Below are 18851 nucleotides of genomic sequence, written 5' to 3'. Positions count from 1 at the left end.
CAAACATAGTGCCATATAGAATGATGAATTAAAACTGAAGGGAAGGTTATTAACTCTATTCATACACTGTCTTTCATCTTGCGCACCATTCAGCCTGACTTGTTTGCGCAACATTTTGAAACAGTATGGAAGTAATTTACTGTGCTGTAGCTTTAGGGAAACAGCTGTAGGAACTTCATGAAATCATCCATGGCCTGGCTTGAGAACATCTCCTGAGATTGCTCTTGGCTGCTAAGAGAAACCCTTTCGACATGGCCATGGGTGTATCCTCCTTTTGGCCTGAGTCTCACTGTACAAATGAAAAAGAAAAGTCACACACTCCTCTCTCCTTGCTGACACCCACTATGACCCACGATGCACTAGTGCAGCAGCATACTGTTAATAATACGTGTGTGATCAGTCCAAAGGCCCGATCAGTACATGCCAAAGGCCCGATCAGTACATGCCAAAGGCCCGATCAGTACATGCCAAAGGCCCGATCAGTACATGTCAAAGGCCCGATCAGTACATGCCAAAGGCCCGATCAGTACATGTCAAAGGCCCGATCAGTACATGTCAAAGGCCCGATCAGTACATGTCAAAGGCCCGATCAGTACATGCCAAAGGCCCGATCAGTACATGATAATCATGGGGTCATATGTTGTTGTTTTGAATTGATTCGTTTCTCAGTGTTAGAAGTCCTAAGATTCTTTAAAAGACCTGTTGTCTTTTCTCATGGCAACATACTGTTGGTACATGTTATTTTTACTGAGCGAGTGGTGCATTGTTGGGGAACCCTGACCCATCCAGGATGTTCATCATGCCCTGTCAGAAGCTGTTGTGGTTAGAACAGATCAGTAGGAGGATCTGGTCACACAGAGTTCAGTTCACTGAGAGACAGAACCAACCGGTGAGAACACAGAGGTCACCTCACTGGTCACTTTACTCTACTGCTGTCAGTGGGATAAGAACCCGGCCACACAGAGACAGAACCAACCGGTGAGAACACAGAGGTCATCTCACTGGACACTTTACTCTACTGCTGTCAGTGGGCTAAGAACCCGGCCACACAGAGACAGAACCAACCGGTGAGAACACAGAGGTCACCTCACTGGTCACTTTACTCTACTGCTGTCAGTGGGCTAAGAACCCGGCCACACAGAGACAGAACCAACCGGTGAGAACACAGAGGTCACCTCACTGGTCACTTTACTCTACTGCTGTCAGTGGGCTAAGAACCCGGCCACACAGAGACAGAAGAAACACATGGAGAATGCACTACGTATCCGTCTATTCATCAAAAGTTCTGTTTTTGAAGGATACAAGATTTCTATGAAGCCGGGACCTGGGCAATCTATCCACCCTGAGTAGCATCCCTCAGTTTACATCAGCAGAAGCACCCCACACTGCACCACATTTAAACCCACAGCCTCAGCCAAGTCTTCTCCCACACCTCCCAGGGGAGATAGAACCACAGGAGAGGGAGGTGGTGGGCATTCAGCCTAAAGTACACACACACACACACACACACACACACACACACACACACACACACACACACACACACACACACACACACACACACACACACACACACACACACACACACACACACACACACACACACACACACACACACACACACACAGATAGAATAGCTTATGCAACTTTTATATAATATTGTGCATTCCATGGTTTTTAAAATGAGGTTCATCCAGTTCACTTTCAAAGGAGGAACGTCTATCGATAGAGACTTCAATGCAGAGGGTGGACACACAATGTTAGGATGCGATGCTCCATTCTAACCAACATGTACTAAAATGGAATGTCTGAGTATAGATACATAAATAATTATGCCTTCTAGGTAATGAAGTACCTTGCAAAAGTGCATCTAATCTCATTGCTACCCTCATAGCTGAATTCAGACCCATTCCCAAGATACTGTGCACTGTGACTGACCTCTCCTTCTCTCTCTATCTCTCTCTATCTCTCTCCTTCTCTCTCTCTCTCTCTCTCTCTCTCTCTCTCTCTCTCTCTCTCTCTCTCTCTCTCTCTCTCTCTCTCTCTCTCTCTCTCTCTCTCTCTCTCTCTCTCTCTCTATGTCTCTCCCCATGCAGACACCCTGTCTGTGTCCAGTAACGATGCCATCCAGCCTGGCGCCAGCCACACCCTGGGCTTCCACAGCTCCCCAGGGCCCAAGCGACCAGGCAACACGCTGAGGAAGTGGCTGACCAGCCCAGTGAGGCGCCTGAGCAGCGGCAAGGCCGATGGACACGTCAAGAAGCTGGCCCACAAGCACAAGAAGAACCGCGACGGACGAGGCAAGAACGCAGACTCCGCCGGCTCCCAGAAAGACTCGGACGACAATGCCGCCACGCCACAGGACGAGACCATCGAGGAGGTCCGTTCGATTGGTCACCTCTATCACTCATATATCACTTCCTTTCTTTCTATTTTACATTACCTGTTCAACATTAAATATCTCCTTAATTTCCTTCTCTCCTTTATTTTGAGCCGATTGTGTTCTATGTAGTTGTAAGCTCTGTTGTCGTTGTCCCTCTACAGAGGATGAGGAACGAAGGGCTGAGCAGTGGGACTCTGTCCAAGTCCTCCTCCTCTGGGATGCAGAGCTGTGGGGAGGAGGAGGGAGAGGAGGGGGCTGATGCTGTACCCCTGCCTCCCCCAATGGCCATCCAACAACACAGCCTGCTGCAGGCTGACTCTCAGGACGACAAGGTGAGACACACACACACACTCACACACACTTAACAGGCCTCCATGAGGTTTAGTTAGAGTATATCAAAGAGGGGACAATCATCTTTCCTGTAAAATCTTTTGGAAAATAAAAAGAGACATTGGTAAATCAATGAATGTATTTCTTTTAGACCAGTTTGTCTGAAGAGGTAGATATTTTATACCTATGCAGTTTAGCTTCATTCATTCATCATCACAGAACAGTTATTGTAACTAGAGCGATAGGTGTTTCTTTGACACTAATATCATTGTTTTCTCTTCTTTCTTAACTTTGCTTTAAATTTACCATAGCTTTATGTTGATTTTTGTTCTGCCTCTGTTTTGTCTCAGTTCCCGTACCTCTCCATGTAACTGCCTACGCTCTAGTCACACTCCCACATCCAACCAACCAACCAGCCCTGACATGATTTTACTTCCCATCCATCCTGTCATGCTATCTCCTCACCCTCGCTGCCCTATGTTTCTCTAGGACTATTGTTGCGGATGTGACGAATACTCCATTTGCTGTAGTTAGTGAAGTTTGACTAGAACTGACTAACTACCCCTTTAAAGACCTGGCCTTGTTTAGCCTGTTGCTATTGTTTAGCCAGACTAGCTGTGCTTGTGATTGGGCTGTTGCCCGGGTTATCCCTGTTGTAATGGAGTATTTAACAGCACATATACATTGTTCAGTCATGTGCTCCGCTGTGGTTCCAGTGCTCAGAACCTTGCTCCAACCAACCCCAACCCCCGCCTCGTCCCCTGTATCCTCCATGCTAGCCTGGCCCCACTAGGCCCCTATTTGGCCCTGATTAGGGAGACCACACCCATTTGGAATGCTGGGCGGTGTCAAAACACGTCAATGGTGAGCGTCTCGAAGAAATGAATGTATGATGCGGTGATGTCATCATGTGCTGTAATATGTAGAAACATCTTTAATACAGTGACAGATACTTTCCAGAAAATATTAATCAAATGTAGTGTAAACATATATATTTTTTTATATACAGTTGAAGTTTACATACACTTAGGTTGGAGTCATTAAAACTTGTTTTTCAACCACAAATTTCTTGTTAACAAACTAGTTTTGGAAAGTCGGTCAGGACATTTACTTTGTTCATGACACAAGTAATTTTCCCAACAATTTACAGACAGTTTATTTCACTTATAATTCACTGTATCACAATTCCAGTGGGTCAGAAGTTTACATACACTAAGTTGACTGTGCCTTTAAACATCTTGGAATATTCCAGAAAATTATGCCATGGCTTTAGAAGCTTCTGATAGGCTAATTGAACTAATTTGAGTCAATTGGAGGTGTACCTATGGTTATATTTCAAGGCCTACCTTCAAACTCTTTGCTTGACATCATGGGAAAATCAAAAGAAAGCAGCCAAGACCTCCACAAGTCAGGTTCATCCTTGGGAGCAATTTCCAAATGCCTGAAGGTACCACGTTCATCTGTACAAATCAATCCCAGAACAACAGCCAACGACCTTGTGGAGATGCTGAGGGAACGAGTACAAAAGTATCTATATCCACAGTAAAACGAGACCTATATCGACATAACCTGAAAGGCCGCTCAGCAAGGAAGAAGCCGCTGCTCCAAAACCGCCATAAAAAAGAAAGACTACGGTTTGCAACTGCACATGGGGATAAAGATCATACTTTTTGGAGAAATGTCCTCTGGTCTAATGAAACAAAAATAGAATTGTTTGGCCATAATGACCATCGTTATGTTTGGGGGGGGAAAGGGGGAGGCTTGCAAGCCGAAGAATACCATCCCAACCGTGAGGCACAGGGGTGGCAGAATCATGTTGTAGGGGTGCTTGTAGGGGTGGTGCAAGAGGGACTGGTGCACTTCACAAAATAGATGGAAAATAATGTGGATAAATTGAAGCAAGACATCAGTCAGGAAGTTAAAGCATTGTCGCAAATGGGTCTTCCAAATGGACAATGACCCCAAGCATGCTTCCAAAGTTGTGGCAAAATGGCATAAGGACAACAAAGTCAAGGTATTGGAGTGGCCATCACAAAGCCCTGACCTCAATCCTATAGAACATGTGTGAGCAGAACTGAAAAAGTGTGTGCGAGCATGGAGGAATACAAACCTGACTCAGTTACACCAGCTCTGCCAGGAGGAATGGGCCAAAATCCACCCAACTTATTGTGGGAAGCTTGAGAAAGGCTACCCAAAATGTTTGACCCAAGTTAAACAATTTAAGGCAATGCTACCAAATACTAATTGAGTGTATGCAAACTTCTGACCCACTGGGAATGTGATGAAAGAAATAAAAGCTGAAATAAATCATTCTCTCTACTATTATTCTGACATTTCACATTCTTACAATTAAGTGGTGATCCTAACTGACCTAAGACAGGGAATTCTTACTCTGATTAAATGTCAGGAATTGTGAAGAACTGAGTTAAATGTATTTGGCTAAGGTGTATGCAAACTTCCGACTTCAACTGTATATATACATATTTTTTTACTTATCCATTTTTTCTTAACACTTTTCAACTGTATTGTTGGTTAAGGGCTTGTAAGCATTTCACTGTAACCTGTTGTATTTGGTGCATGTGATAAATAACATTTGATTTGATTTGAACATTAAACCACACACCTCTCTTTCTCGCTCTCACACTCTCTCTACTTTCCCGCTCTTTTATTCACACTCTCTCTATCACGCTCGCTCCCCTGTCTCTGTCTCTGTGTCTGTCTGACTCTGTCTCTCTCCCTCCCTTCCAGGCAGCCTCTCGTCTATCGGGCCGACCCAGTAGTTCAGAGACACCCAGTGCGGCTGAGCTGGTCAGTGCCATCGAGGAGCTGGTCAAGAGTAAGATGGTAAGATACAGCCATCCATCAGTCTACCACACTGGTGTCAGCCACACACACACACACACACACACACACACACACACACACACACACACACACACACACACACACACACACACACACACACACACACACACACACACACACACACACACACACACACACACACACACACACACTGCCAGCTCAGCTCAGGCCAGTCTGGTGCCAGGGTGGATGTGATGTGTGACGGTGCCATGGCCCACCAGTCATCTGTTAACCATTTGAGTCACCACACCAACTGACTCCTTCTCTTCATAAGACCTGGCACAGCACTTTAATGCTGCCATACTTTGTCACACCCTCATAGCAACAACACCACTGCTCTCTCTGCTATCACAGTGATTGTATGGAGGTGCTCAGTTTACTCACTGCATGTTCACAATGAATATACAGTAAGTTCTCTCTCTCTCAGTCCCTGGAGGACCGTCCCAGCTCTCTCTCTGTGGAACAAGGGGACAGCAGCAGCCCCTCCCTCAACCCCTCTGACAACTCCCTCCTGTCCTCCTCCTCCCCCATCGATGAGATGGACGAGCGCAAGTCGGGTTTCCTCAAAAGACGCCAGTGAGTTCAGTTTCTACTTCTGCTGTTTCTGCTTCTACACCTGCATTGCTTGCTGTTTGGGGTTTTAGGCTAGGTTTCTGTACAGCACTTTGAGATATCAGCTGATGTACGAAGGACTATATAAATAGATTTGATTTGAGTTTCACTCCTCCACGTCTCATATGTAGAAACAGAATGACTAGAATGGTCGCCCTCATTCAAGCCAATGAGGCCGTAATGGGTGGACTGGTGTTGGGCCCTTTCTAGTAATTCTATTTCTAGGGTCTCAAAGCCTACAATATGCCCTGAGCCATCAGATAAAACTGTCCTGTGGTGGTCAAGCTAAACAATCCTCTCATTGTTTACTTCACCTCTCTCCCCTACAGCTATGTGTTACTGGAGCTGGTGGAGACAGAGAGGGACTACGTGAGAGACCTGGGTTCAGTGGTGGAGGTGAGAACACCTTGTTTCTTACTTTACTGTAGGCCCATAATCAATGACTCACTCCTCTCCATCACACTCTGTTCACGTTCTAGACTTGGTCAAAGTGCTAGGTCCCGTCCACATCGAAATGAACTGTATAGGTAAAATCAATATGGTAACAGCTCCACCTTGCCCTCTAAACATACATGTAGTGCATATACCTATCAGATCAGATCACCACAAGTGCCCTACAGGGCAGAGGTTGTTTGTGGACAGGGCATTGGAATAGTATTGGCTGAATTTGGCACTGTGTCTAGTCCTGTGGTCACCTGAATGTCTTATCTCCCCTTCAGGGCTACATCAGCAAAATGAAGGAGGACGGCGTGCCAGACGACATGAGGGGAAAAGACAAGATAGTGTTTGGGAATATCCACCAGATCTACGACTGGCATAGAGAGTAAGACGAGAATAGTACCTACATATAGTACTAGCGTTATTATTAGTTTAACTTTAATATTAGTGTATTTATCATAGTAATATTTCTCATACTCTTCTCTGATTGGCCACAGATTCTTCCTGGGAGAGCTAGAGAAGTGCCTGGAGGATCCCGATAGGCTGGCTCCCCTGTTCGTCAAACAAGTAAGAGCGATTTGATGATTTTCATTGGCCAAAATATACCATCAATAGTGGATGTCGCTGTGCATCATAACAAGGTTAGTGCTAAACCCTAACATTAACCCTCAACCATAACCATAATCCCTCATTTTAAATGCAATGGGGTACGGACATCCCAAGGATTCCAGATAGCAAAGACCATAATACCACTTCCTCACCATTTCCCTTGTTTTGTTTCCTTGTTTTCCTGCTAGGAGCGACGGCTACACATGTACATCGTGTACTGTCAGAACAAGCCCAAATCAGAGCACATCGTGTCTGAGTACATAGACACTTACTTTGAGGTAAGAATACACACACTCCCTCCACACATACCCCGCAAGTGGGTTTATTCCAGTCTCTCGAACTGAGCACATATTTCATCATAAGAGCCACATTGTTTCCTGTTCTCATACCTTGTGTTATATTTTTATGCAGTCCTTTGTTTTTACTGTGTGCAACTAAATCTAATGGCTCCCTGTGTATTTTAGGAGCTCAAGCAGCGTCTGGGCCACAGACTCCAGATCACTGATCTTCTCATTAAGCCTGTGCAGCGCATCATGAAGTATCAGCTCCTCCTGAAGGATTTACTTAAGTTCTCCAAAAAGGCTGCAGTAGATACTACTGAACTGGAGGTAAGAACTACAATCTGGGTTTGATTTGATGGCCTTCCACCCCTAATAACATGGACGAGCATTAATATTGCTATGATTTTGTTTTGATCTAAAAGTTATACTTGTTATAATATATTATGTTTTCTTTCCCTCTAAAATGGTGTTTTCTATCTTCTCTGTTTCTCCCAGAAAGCGGTGGAGGTCATGTGTGTTGTGCCCAAAAGATGCAACGACATGATGAACGTTGGGCGTCTCCAAGGCTTTGACGTAAGACTCACGGGCTTTGTCTTCTTCAGGGAATAGAGAATGTGGTCTTTCAGTTCGATCTGGCTCAGTTTAGAAGGTCACAAATTCTCCAAAATAGCTTACTTGAATTTGATTTCAGCCGTTAAGTCACATGGATCATATGATGCTTGGGTTTGCTGTCTCTCTCTCTATTTTCACTCGTTGTATTATATCATAATATGCATATTTCATCTGAGTGGCTAAGAATGAGTCTGAGGCTGTCCTCTCTCCTTTTATTTGTATGTATTTTAGTTCAGTCAAAATTGTTTTCCTGTTTTTTATATTAAACTGACAATGTAAAAGTGTGAACAACTTTGATTTCAAAATACAATCTACACATAACCTTCTAATCAACAGGTTTGCATGTGTTGGAGTTGTGGCTTTCCATGGTGATATCACCATGTGTAAATTCGTTAATCGACCAATAACAAAGAGTTTCAAACCTCTCTGCCAATAACAGCTAGTTTTCAGTTTTGCTAAAAGCTACTTTTTTTTACTACCAATTTGAATGGAAATCTATTACAGTAAGGTACTTACTTGTTACCCAGAAATATTTTGATATGGTTATAAAACGGCTGCATTGGGCCTTAAACCTTTATTTAACCAGACAGGCGATACATTGGTATTCCCCCATTCAGGGCAAGATTGTGGCCCAAGGCAGACTGCTGCTCCAGGATACCTTCATGGTATCAGATCAGGACGGGGGGCTACTCACAAGGATGAAGGAGAGGAGGGTCTTCCTCTTCGAACAGATCGTCATCTTCAGTGAGCCCCTGGACAAGAAGAAAGGCTACTCCCAGCCGGGATACCTCTTCAAGAACAGCGTCAAGGTATGGGGCATCGATCGTGATCATCTCCCCTAATCAATCCACTTAGATCATATTACAGTGGATGGATTTTTTTGGGCTGGACATTGCTGGCATAGTAATTGCCTTAAGGGCCAAAGTCATTTGAATAGTTGTCTAATTCTGAAAACACTCACATCCCCTCCTCTCCCCTATATCTTGTGTGTGTGTCCAGGTGAGTTGGCTGGGCCTGGAGGAGAGCCCAGATGACCCCTGTAAGTTCACCCTGACCTCCCGGTCATCCAGTGGCGGTGTGGAGACCTACGTGATGCACTCAGCCAACCCTGGAGTCAGCCAGATGTGGGTCCACCAGATCACCCAGATCCTGGAGAGCCAGCGCAACTTTCTCAATGGTAAAAAAAGACACATCACGGATCATCTGTGTAACTGTGTAGTGATATTATGCTAGCTTCTCCCAGCTGGCAGCATAATCATATCATATGATTACAATGTTTCATCTGTCTCCCTGTGTAGTCATCCACTCCATAGAATGTATCAACGTTCTGAGAAAATACGTGTTTAGAGCACACCATAATATGAACTATAGCATGATGTACTGGAATGCAAAATGCCACGAATGTTTTTATATTTTTGTTTCATAGCTAGACAGTGTGTACTCATACCACTGAGGTGACTCTTTCTCTCTGTCTTTCTCTCTCCATCTCTTTCTCTCTCTCTTTCTGTCTATCTCTGTCTCTCTTTTTGTGTCCCCCAGCACTGACATCCCCTATCGAGTACCAGAGGAACCACGTGGGGGCAAGTGGAGCAGGCCTGGGGGCCCCCAGCAGCAGCAGTGGCCTGGCAGGAGGTGGCTGCAGCAGCTCCGTAGTGGGCCCTGGGAGTAACTCTCTGTGTGGCCCCCAGAGTCGCCGGCCCTCGCGCATTCCCCAGCCCTCCTCCCGTATCCCACAGCCTGTCCACCACCACCACCCCCCGGGGTCTGACGGTCCGGACAGAACAGCAGGTACGTGGTCCCGACAACCCCCCTCCTCCTCCCAGACCCCCTGTCCTCCTGACCATGCAGAGGGGGACCTGGGGCCCCAAGATGTCCCCAAGATGCGAGTGCTGGAGGGTCCCCGGCCCCGCAGCAGAACCAGCAGCAACAGCAATGGCAAGTCCTTGGGTGTTGCTGAGGGCAGCTTCAAGGAGAGCTACCTTGGGGAGGACCCTCAGATCCCCATCGCACGGCTGGCTGTGGCCCCTCTGAATCTTGCCAAGCCTCAGGTAGGGGCAGTCCCTCCTCTGACCTGCCCCATAAAGGAGGAATTCATCCCGGGCAGCCCAGCCCAGAAAGGCTCCTTTTTCTGGTCCACCGCGGTCCCAGCCTCCCCAGCTAGCCGGCCTGGCTCCTTCTCCTACCACAGTGATAGTGGAGACTCGACCCTGGGCCACAGGGAGAGCCACCGCCACTCCACCCACAGCAAGGATATAGACCGCATGAGCACATGCTCCTCCACCAGTGAGCAGTCCGTACAGTCCATGCAGAGCAACGGGGTAAGATCCCTCCTCGAGTCCCAGGCCTCTGTCCGGCTTAGTCCCTACTAACCTTACTGGCTGACCAGAAGTTCTCCTGGGTCATCGGAACCACAAGTGCATACTAAACTATCTAAGTACACTAACTTGCCTATGGTGTGAGTTTTCATCCTTCCTGCTGTCTTTCAGACTCTACTAACAGTGTGTTTTTGGCTGGTACAGCAGCTAACTGCTGTAACTAGCAAGTAACTAGCAAGTAGCTTGCTGTACGTATGTTGGTGTCCTCTCCCTTGGTAAGTGTTTCCAGTAGGACTCTCTGCCTCTGCTTCCCTAACTTCACACACCCAGCTCTGTCTTGGCTCTAACATTTTCTAGACATGACCTGAGTTTTTGCTGTTCCTTTGCTTCAGGCTATTGTGGTCTGATCTGAAAAACCATCGAGGCATTTATGGGTTAAATGCAAATGAATGCTGATATAATGGAAGATTGATATTTGACTTCACCTGCCTGCAAGGAGAGGAGCTCTGATGTAAAAAGCAACGTTTGCCGTCTCTCCTGTTTTCTCTTAGCTCTTGCTCTGACCTTGCTGCTTCGTTTCTGTCTTGGTTCTGTGGGACTGATGACACATCCTTGTTCCCGTTCTCTCCTTGCCTTGCCCCTGAATACATTTGACTCACACCAAATGCATTTGGCCTCACTTCAAACTTTATTTCAGGCTCTCTCTTCTGAAACAGACTGTTTCCTCTCTACTTTCCCTGTCTTTGAGAGACACCCACTCCGTGTTAACTCTCCTCTGTCTCTCTGACTTCTGGATAGCTTGTCTTCGATTCTACAAATGAGAAGGTCTAATTATGAGACATGTAGGAACCAGATGTTAGTTGCTACAGTATGACTTTCCTCACTCTACTCTCTGAACCTTTTGTAATGAATGCTTTGAAATGAGTCCTTTGTGCATGAGCTCTATAAGCATATAAACAGATGAACACATGATGCTCATGTGCAATCAAATCCATAACATTTGAATTTGTTTAGTCTTTTAGAGTCAGTTTGTGTGTGCGTGCATTTGTCTGTCTGTCTGTCTGTCTGTCTGTCTGTCTGTCTGTCTGTCTGTCTGTCTGTCTGTCTGTCTGTCTGTCTGTCTGTCTGTCTGTCTGTCTGTCTGTCTGTCTGTCTGTCTGTCTGTCTGTCTGTCTGTCTGTCTGTCTGTCTGTCTGTCTGTCTGTCTGTCTGTCCGTCTCTCTCTCTATATATCTCTCTCTCTCTATGCCTCTCTCTTTGTGTAACCATACCTATAAACCCTTACTGACTCCATTTCATTCCCTGCCTCCCATCTTCCCCTGCCTCCCATCTTCCCCTGCCTCCCATCTTCCCCTGCCTCCCATCTTCCCCTGCCTCCCATCTTCCCCTGCCTCCCATCCTCCCCTGCCTCCCATCCTCCCCTGCCTCCCATCTTCCCCTGCCTCCCATCTTCCCCTGCCTCCCATCCTCCCCTGCCTCCCATCTTCCCCTGCCTCCCCCTCCTCCAGAGTGAAAGCAGTAGCAGCAGCAGCATCAGCACCATGCTGGTGACCCAGGACTACGTGGCCCTGAAGGAGGATGAGATCAGTGTTTCCCAGGGCGAGGTGGTCCAGATGCTGGCCTCCAATCAGCAGAACATGTTCCTGGTGTTCCGGGCTGCCACCGAGCAGGGCCCTGCCGCCGAGGGCTGGATCCCCGGCTACGTACTGGGTCACACCTCCACCATCATCCCCGACCTCCCCGAAGGAACCATCAAGTAAGAGACAGACACTGCTGCTACTCCATGTACCAACCTGAATGAATGAAAAGCTTTATCATCCCAAAGACAGTTCCATTTTCACATCATGAGCTCTGCCATCATAAATGTGAAACAGTAGACAAAGATGTAGAAATCACAAGTTAAACTTTTCTCTTTCTTTCTTCCTTTTTCTTTCTCTCTCTCTTTTCCCCTTTCTTTCTCGTTCTCTTGTCTGGAGCAGGAAGTCATCCTCGTGGCACACAGCACTCCGCATCAGGAGAAAGTCTGAGAGGAGAGATAAGGAGACCAGGAAGGAATATAAGATGGAAAACGGCTACCGCAAGTCTCAAGACTGTCTGACTAATAAAGTTTCTGTAAAGGTAGAGTTGATTTGATAATCACCTGTATGGCTGTTAGACTTAAAGCCCCTCTACGTTAACCTCAGTATGGCTGTAAGACTTAAAGCCCCTCTACGTTAACCTCAGTATGGCTGTAAGACTTAAAGCCCCTCTACGTTAACCTCAGTATGGCTGTAAGACTTAAAGCCCCTCTACTTTAACCTCAGTATGGCTGTAAGACTTAAAGCCCCTCTACGTTAACCTCAGTATGGCTGTAAGACTTAAAGCCCCTCTACGTTAACCTCAGTATGGCTGTAAGACTTAAAGCCCCTCTACATTAACCTCAGTATGGCTGTAAGACTTAAAGCCCCTCTACATTAACCTCAGTATGGCTGTAAGACTTAAAGCCCCTCTACATTAACCTCAGTATGGCTGTAAGACTTAAAGCCCCTCTACATTAACCTCAGTATGACGGTAAGACTTAAAGCCCCTCTACATTAACCTCAGTATGGCTGTAAGGCTTAAAGCCCCTCTACATTAACCTCAGTATGGCTGTAAGACTTAAAGCCCCTCTACGTTAACCTCAGTATGGCTGTAAGACTTAAAGCCCCTCTACGTTAACCTCAGTATGGCTGTAAGACTTAAAGCCCCTCTACGTTAACCTCAGTATGGCTGTAAGACTTAAAGCCCCTCTACGTTAACCTCAGTATGGCTGTAAGACTTAAAGCCCCTCTACGTTAACCTCAGTATGGCTGTAAGACTTAAAGCCCCACTACGTTAACCTCAGTATGGCTGTAAGACTTAAATCCCCTTTACGTTAACCTCAGTATGGCTGTAAGACTTAAAGCCCCTCTACGTTAACCTCAGTACGGCTGTAAAACTTAAAGCCCCTCTACGTTAACCTCAGTACGGCTGTAAAACTTAAAGCCCCTCTACGTTAACCTCAGTATGGCTGTATAACTTAAAGCTTCTCTACATTAACCTAATTTAATGGATTCATGTAATTTGTGTAATTATTTCATGTCTTTGTGTTAAAACAAATTTGGAGAAGAAACTTATTTGTGTTCATATTTTTCTTTCAGCTTCTCAACCCCAACTACATCTATGATGGTATGTATACATTTAAATGTTTTTGCTTGGGCTTTACTATACAGTCATTTAATGACACATCTATATTTTCACAATCCAGGGGTTCAATAAGACCATTTGTTATTGTCTTGTATTGTACTGCATACTTTCTATTGTCTATTGGGTAGCTCAGATGTGGGATTGTGTAGTTTGCATGTAAGTAACCTCCTCCGAGCCAGCGCAGTGTGTAGGGCAAGGAGCCTGTCTCCTGTTTGTGTAGCGTGAGGCAGCTGGAAAAACGAAAGTACACCCCATGGACAGGTCGCTAGTATATTGGAAGGCTAGTTAGCATGTGACATAGTCAAACTCACGTGTCTGTCTGTCTGTCTGTCTGTCTGTCTGTCTGTCTGTCTGTCTGTCTGTCTGTCTGTCTGTCTGTCTGTCTGTCTGTCTGTCTGTCTGTCTGTCTGTCTGTCTGTCTGTCTGTCTGTCTGTCTGTCTGTCTGTCTGTCTGTCTGTCTGTCTGTCTGTCTGTCTGTCTGTCTGTCTGTCTGTCTGTCTGTCTGTCTGTCTGTCTGTCTGTCTGTCTGTCTGTCTGTCTGTCACCTCTGTAGTACCCCCAGAGTTCCTGCTACCTCTGAGTGATGTGACCTGTAACCTGGGGGAGAGTGTCACTCTGAGGAGTAAGGTCTGTGGAAGACCAAAAGCCTCGGTCACCTGGAGAGGACCTGACCACAGCACTCTGAGCAACGACGGACACTACAGCATCACCTACAGGTACATATCGGCAGTGATGACATTTTACGTTGCATTTTAGTCATTCAGCAGATACTCTTGTCCAGAGGGACTTGCAGTGATCATTGCAACGTGTTAAAATGACTTAGCAGTTGGAAGACAATGTTCTGTTGCAGTTGATTTAAAGGAAATGTTGCTATTGTTGAAACTTCCCTTCTCTCATCTGCAGTGACACGGGTGAGGCAACTCTCCTCATCATGGGTGTGTCTGTGGAGGATGATGGGGTGTACACCTGTGTCGCCACCAACGTAGTGGGCAGCGTGTCATCCTCCGCCAGCCTCAGAGTCTCAGGTTAGTCACTGTTGAGTTAGATTAAGTTGACTTGAGTTGTAGACTCCTGTGGGGGCACAGTATATCCTCTATATTCACACTACATCTTCAGTGCTTTTGCATTTTAACATTCAATGTTTCTATTTTCCCAGAGGCCTCTGACGATGGGAGTGAAGTGATTTGGAAGAACAACTTTGAGTCCTTCTACACAGAGGTCACAGAACTGGGCAGGGGAAGGTTCTCAGTGGCTAAGCGCTGTGACCAGCGTGGGAGCAAGCGTGCCGTGGCAGCCAAACATGTCAACAAGCGGTTGATGCGGCGTGAGCAGGTGCTCCAGGAACTGAGGATACTACAGTGTCTGGAACACCCACACCTGGTCGGCCTGCTGGACACCTTCGAGACAGCCACCAGCTACGTGCTAGTGCTGGAGATGTATGTTAGAAAAACTGTGGATGAGCCCCAAATTACACCCTATTCCCTATAACTGATCAAAAGTAGTACCCTACAGAGGGATAGATAGCATTTGGGACGCACACACTGTATTTATTATGATTATTGAGGAAAATTGTTATTACAATTCCTGAATTGAAATATTATTGATTACCCTTTTGAACAATATATTACTATATATATTTATTCACTGTGCTTTTGAATCATGTTCAAGCAGCCCTCTTGTACATCTACCATATCAGTGGGCTAATGTCTCTCTCTGGTGCTCTGGTGCTTTGTGTCTGCAGGGCTGATCAAGGCCGTCTCCTGGACTACATAGTCAGCTGGGGTAACCTCACTGAAGAGAAGGTGGCCTTGTACCTTAGGGACATTCTAGAAGCTTTACACTACCTGCATAGCTGGAGGATAGCTCACTTGGACTTGAAGGTGAGTCACAAAGGCTGTGACATGTAGAGTAGGAGTTAAATGTGATTTTGTACTGTATGAAACAGTCTGATGTCTAACCGATTGTTCTTAAGCAAAGATAGTACTCCCATCATGGGTAAATTCTTAATCATATCTTTCTTTGCGTATATGTGCGTGGGTATCGGTGTGTATCCCTTTAGCCTGAGAACGTGTTAGTGGAGCAGAACTCTGCCCAGCCCGTGGTCAAGCTGACAGACTTCGGAGACGCCGTCCAGCTGAACAGTGGCCACTACATCCACCCCCTACTGGGCAGCCCAGAGTTCTCAGCCCCGGAGCTGGTGCTTGGCCAGCCCGTCTCCCTGACCTCTGACCTCTGGAGCCTGGGGGTTGTGACATACGTGGTACTGAGCGGGGCATCTCCCTTCCTGGACGAGAGCGCTGAGGAGACATGCCTGAACATCTGTCGTCTGGACTTCAGCTTCCCCCATGACTACTTCCAGGGTGTGAGCCAGGCGGCCAGGGACTTTGTGGGTCTCCTCCTACAGGGCGAGCCGGACCGGAGACCTTCTGCCGCCGCTTGCCTTCAGGAGCCCTGGCTGCAGCCGTGGGACTCCCACCAGCAACAAAACCAGCACCCAGGGTGCATCGACACCTCCAGACTCATCTCCTTCATCGAGCGGCGGAAACACCAGAACGACGTTAGGCCCGTGGGCAGCATCAAGACCTTCCTTCACAGCAGACTCCTCAACCAGATATGAGCAGGTTAGAGGACTACAGTACCCAGAAACCACCGAGTCACAATGATGATCTCATCCTCTCTCAGCCGACTACGCCACTTCATTAGAACTATGTTACCCAGCATCCTGCTGCTGCTGACTGCTGACTGCTTTGAATATTTTTGACTGAGATTTTTCCCCCCAAGAGATTTAGATACTTCCCTTCCATCCCCACCTTTGTATGGATGATGGCTATATGCCTGCACAAAAGTATGAACTATTTGAAAGTATTTAAAACTTCACTAACAGGGAGAACAAAGCTTTCTCGAGAGCCAGTGAGAGTAAGCCTTGTGTTTGGATAGTATTACTGTAATATCGGGTTACTTTCGGTTGAATATAAGAATTGTTTTTGTAATGAGAGATTACTTTTTGTATAGAAAATGTATAGTGAAGAAACAAAGAAATGTCTTTATTCATATACCTTTTCAAAAACAAAGGTTATTAATAAAAAGCATGAAAACAAAAATGAATGCGACATATGAACAAAGCACCACCGACCCTCACAGGGTCGTTGCTTCAGAACACCACTTCTAGAACCAGTTGGAGACCAAACTCAGTGTAGTTGTAGTTGATTAACTTACAATAAATCGGCAAATGCTTTGTTCTGGCCTTGCTATTGTATGGACCCGTAACAGTTAGTACAATTATGCTATTTTAGTCAGACCTCTGCAGAGAAATAAACAAGCAGACAAACAACAAACAGCTATAACACTATTGGAAAAGCTCTTTAGATTTCTGATACATCCGCCTTACTTTGTAAATAATGTGTTCCTGCCTTCATTCTCATTTTGCAGAATTTGTCTCAATCGCTGTTTCATTAGCTGAGTAGTAAGTCCTGCCAATGGAAGAGAGGTGTGAGGGAGACCAGCTCCTCCTCGTGCCAGTCAAATTACTTAAACCCTCACTACCAGAAATACTTCTAGAAATGCACTCATATTTTGCGTTAACTTCTCATGTGCAATGTTGCAGCTTTAACATGTATGCAACTATTTATGAAGACATGTGTTGTACCCGTAATCTAAAAAGGCATGTACGTACCTGGTACTGCAGTAGATGTATGTATTGTGTTACTCTTTTCCGTATTAAGTTCAGTATTAATATCTTGGAAACCTAAAATGCAGGTTTCGCAAATAATGTAAAATAAGAAAAAAGATTTGTATCTATATTGGCACTTCTGCTTTCAGTTTGTCATTTTATTTGTTTTATTTTCTGTAACTATACCAAAGTTTAGTGTACTTTACTCTCTTTAATTGTGTTATAATGTACCATGTTAAGTTATGAAAACCATGCTGAACCTAGAGATGTTTACATTGGTTCACAGTGGCTTTATTTATTAGCGTTGTAAGAACGTTGTTTAGTGGTTGGTTGTTACTGCTTACCTAATTAACATTTCAAACACTTCTCTTCTCAAGCTGTGCACAAAGTGGTGATTGCTGTGTAAGTTTGTTTGAATTTTTAAGTTATGTATTTTGCTAGACATTGTGTTGCAATGATCAACATCTTGGTTGAACTGAAGATAAACTTGGGGTAGCATTCTTTGCCGAGTCTTTGGTTTGAAGAAGAAAAAAAACTGCCCACAACATAGTACCAACGTTGCAATAATTGTGCATGGGCGTTGCGGCGCTATTACCCTAACCTTTATCTGAGGGTGACCATGACCTAGCTGCTTTCAGTAAATTAATCATTGTATGAGTTCAAACTGATTTTAATGTGCCGGTCAATTGATCTGGAGAGGCGGACGAAGTAGCTGTATTTCCTTTTAAGCTTGAAAAGGTTATCAGAGTTTCATGTCTATGTCAAGGCAGTAGTCACAGTGATATAATGAATGTGTTTGTTAACCTGTACAGTCCCATTTTGTGTCCTCTTATTTATTCATGTGTAAAGCTGTACAGACATGGACGACGAACATGGGAACCTGGATGTAACCTCCTCATATTTGATACATACTACGTCATTTTGAATGTTAAATGACTTATTTTTACTTTTGCATGTATATTACTTTGTACAGAAATTATGTTTACACATGACTTGCTATAAATAGTTTATTTAGTCCTCAGTTATTTTGCCATTAAACGTATGGAACATACCCTTGGAAGTTGTTTTTATATTTATGTATGTACAGTGCCTTAAGAAAGTATTCATAGCCCGTGACTTATTCTACATCACTCATCTACACACAATGCCCCATAATTAGAAAGATAAAACATGTTTTTAGAAATGTTTTCAAATGTATTGAAAATGAAATACAGAAATATCTCATTTACATAAGTATTCACACCCCTGAGTCTATACATGTTAGAATCACATTTGGCAGCGGGATTACAGCTGTGACTCTTTCTGGGTACGTCTCTAAGAGCTTTGAACACCTGGATTGTACAATATTTTCCTATGACCAGAATACCCATAACGTGATGCAGCCACCACCATGCTTGAACATATGAAGACTGGTAGTGATGTGTTGTGTTGGATTTGCCCCTAACATAACGCTTCAAGACATTAAGCTAATATCTTTGCCACATTATTTGCAATTTTACTTAAGTGCCTTATTGCAAACAGAATGCATGTT

At 45.1% G+C, this 18851-nt stretch overlaps 1 protein-coding gene across 9 annotated transcripts in view; it reads left to right on the top strand.

The window, feature by feature from the left end:
• Positions 1-18371, top strand: part of LOC123997870 (triple functional domain protein-like) — a 176997-nt gene extending 158626 nt beyond the window's left edge. For 4 of the 9 annotated variants that reach the window (XM_046302505.1, XM_046302509.1, XM_046302507.1 and 1 more), the window contains 21 exons: positions 2097-2380; positions 2545-2715; positions 5462-5557; positions 6006-6154; positions 6520-6586; positions 6910-7013; positions 7126-7195; positions 7426-7515; positions 7702-7845; positions 8014-8091; positions 8748-8939; positions 9130-9307; positions 9670-10448; positions 11954-12201; positions 12422-12563; positions 13604-13631; positions 14204-14366; positions 14554-14675; positions 14807-15086; positions 15392-15530; positions 15710-18371. In XM_046302505.1, the coding sequence (XP_046158461.1) occupies positions 2097-2380; positions 2545-2715; positions 5462-5557; positions 6006-6154; positions 6520-6586; positions 6910-7013; positions 7126-7195; positions 7426-7515; positions 7702-7845; positions 8014-8091; positions 8748-8939; positions 9130-9307; positions 9670-10448; positions 11954-12201; positions 12422-12563; positions 13604-13631; positions 14204-14366; positions 14554-14675; positions 14807-15086; positions 15392-15530; positions 15710-16267 (4082 nt within the window). In that variant the 3' untranslated portion in view covers positions 16268-18371. The other 5 variants (XM_046302506.1, XM_046302510.1, XR_006832194.1 and 2 more) reach the window with 5 other exon arrangements.
• The last annotated feature ends 480 nt before the right edge of the window (positions 18372-18851 follow it).

Source organism: Oncorhynchus gorbuscha, linkage group LG15 (assembly GCF_021184085.1).
Source record: "Oncorhynchus gorbuscha isolate QuinsamMale2020 ecotype Even-year linkage group LG15, OgorEven_v1.0, whole genome shotgun sequence".
Classification (NCBI taxonomy): Eukaryota; Metazoa; Chordata; class Actinopteri; order Salmoniformes; family Salmonidae; genus Oncorhynchus; species Oncorhynchus gorbuscha.
This window is presented reverse-complemented; position numbering and strand designations above follow the sequence as displayed.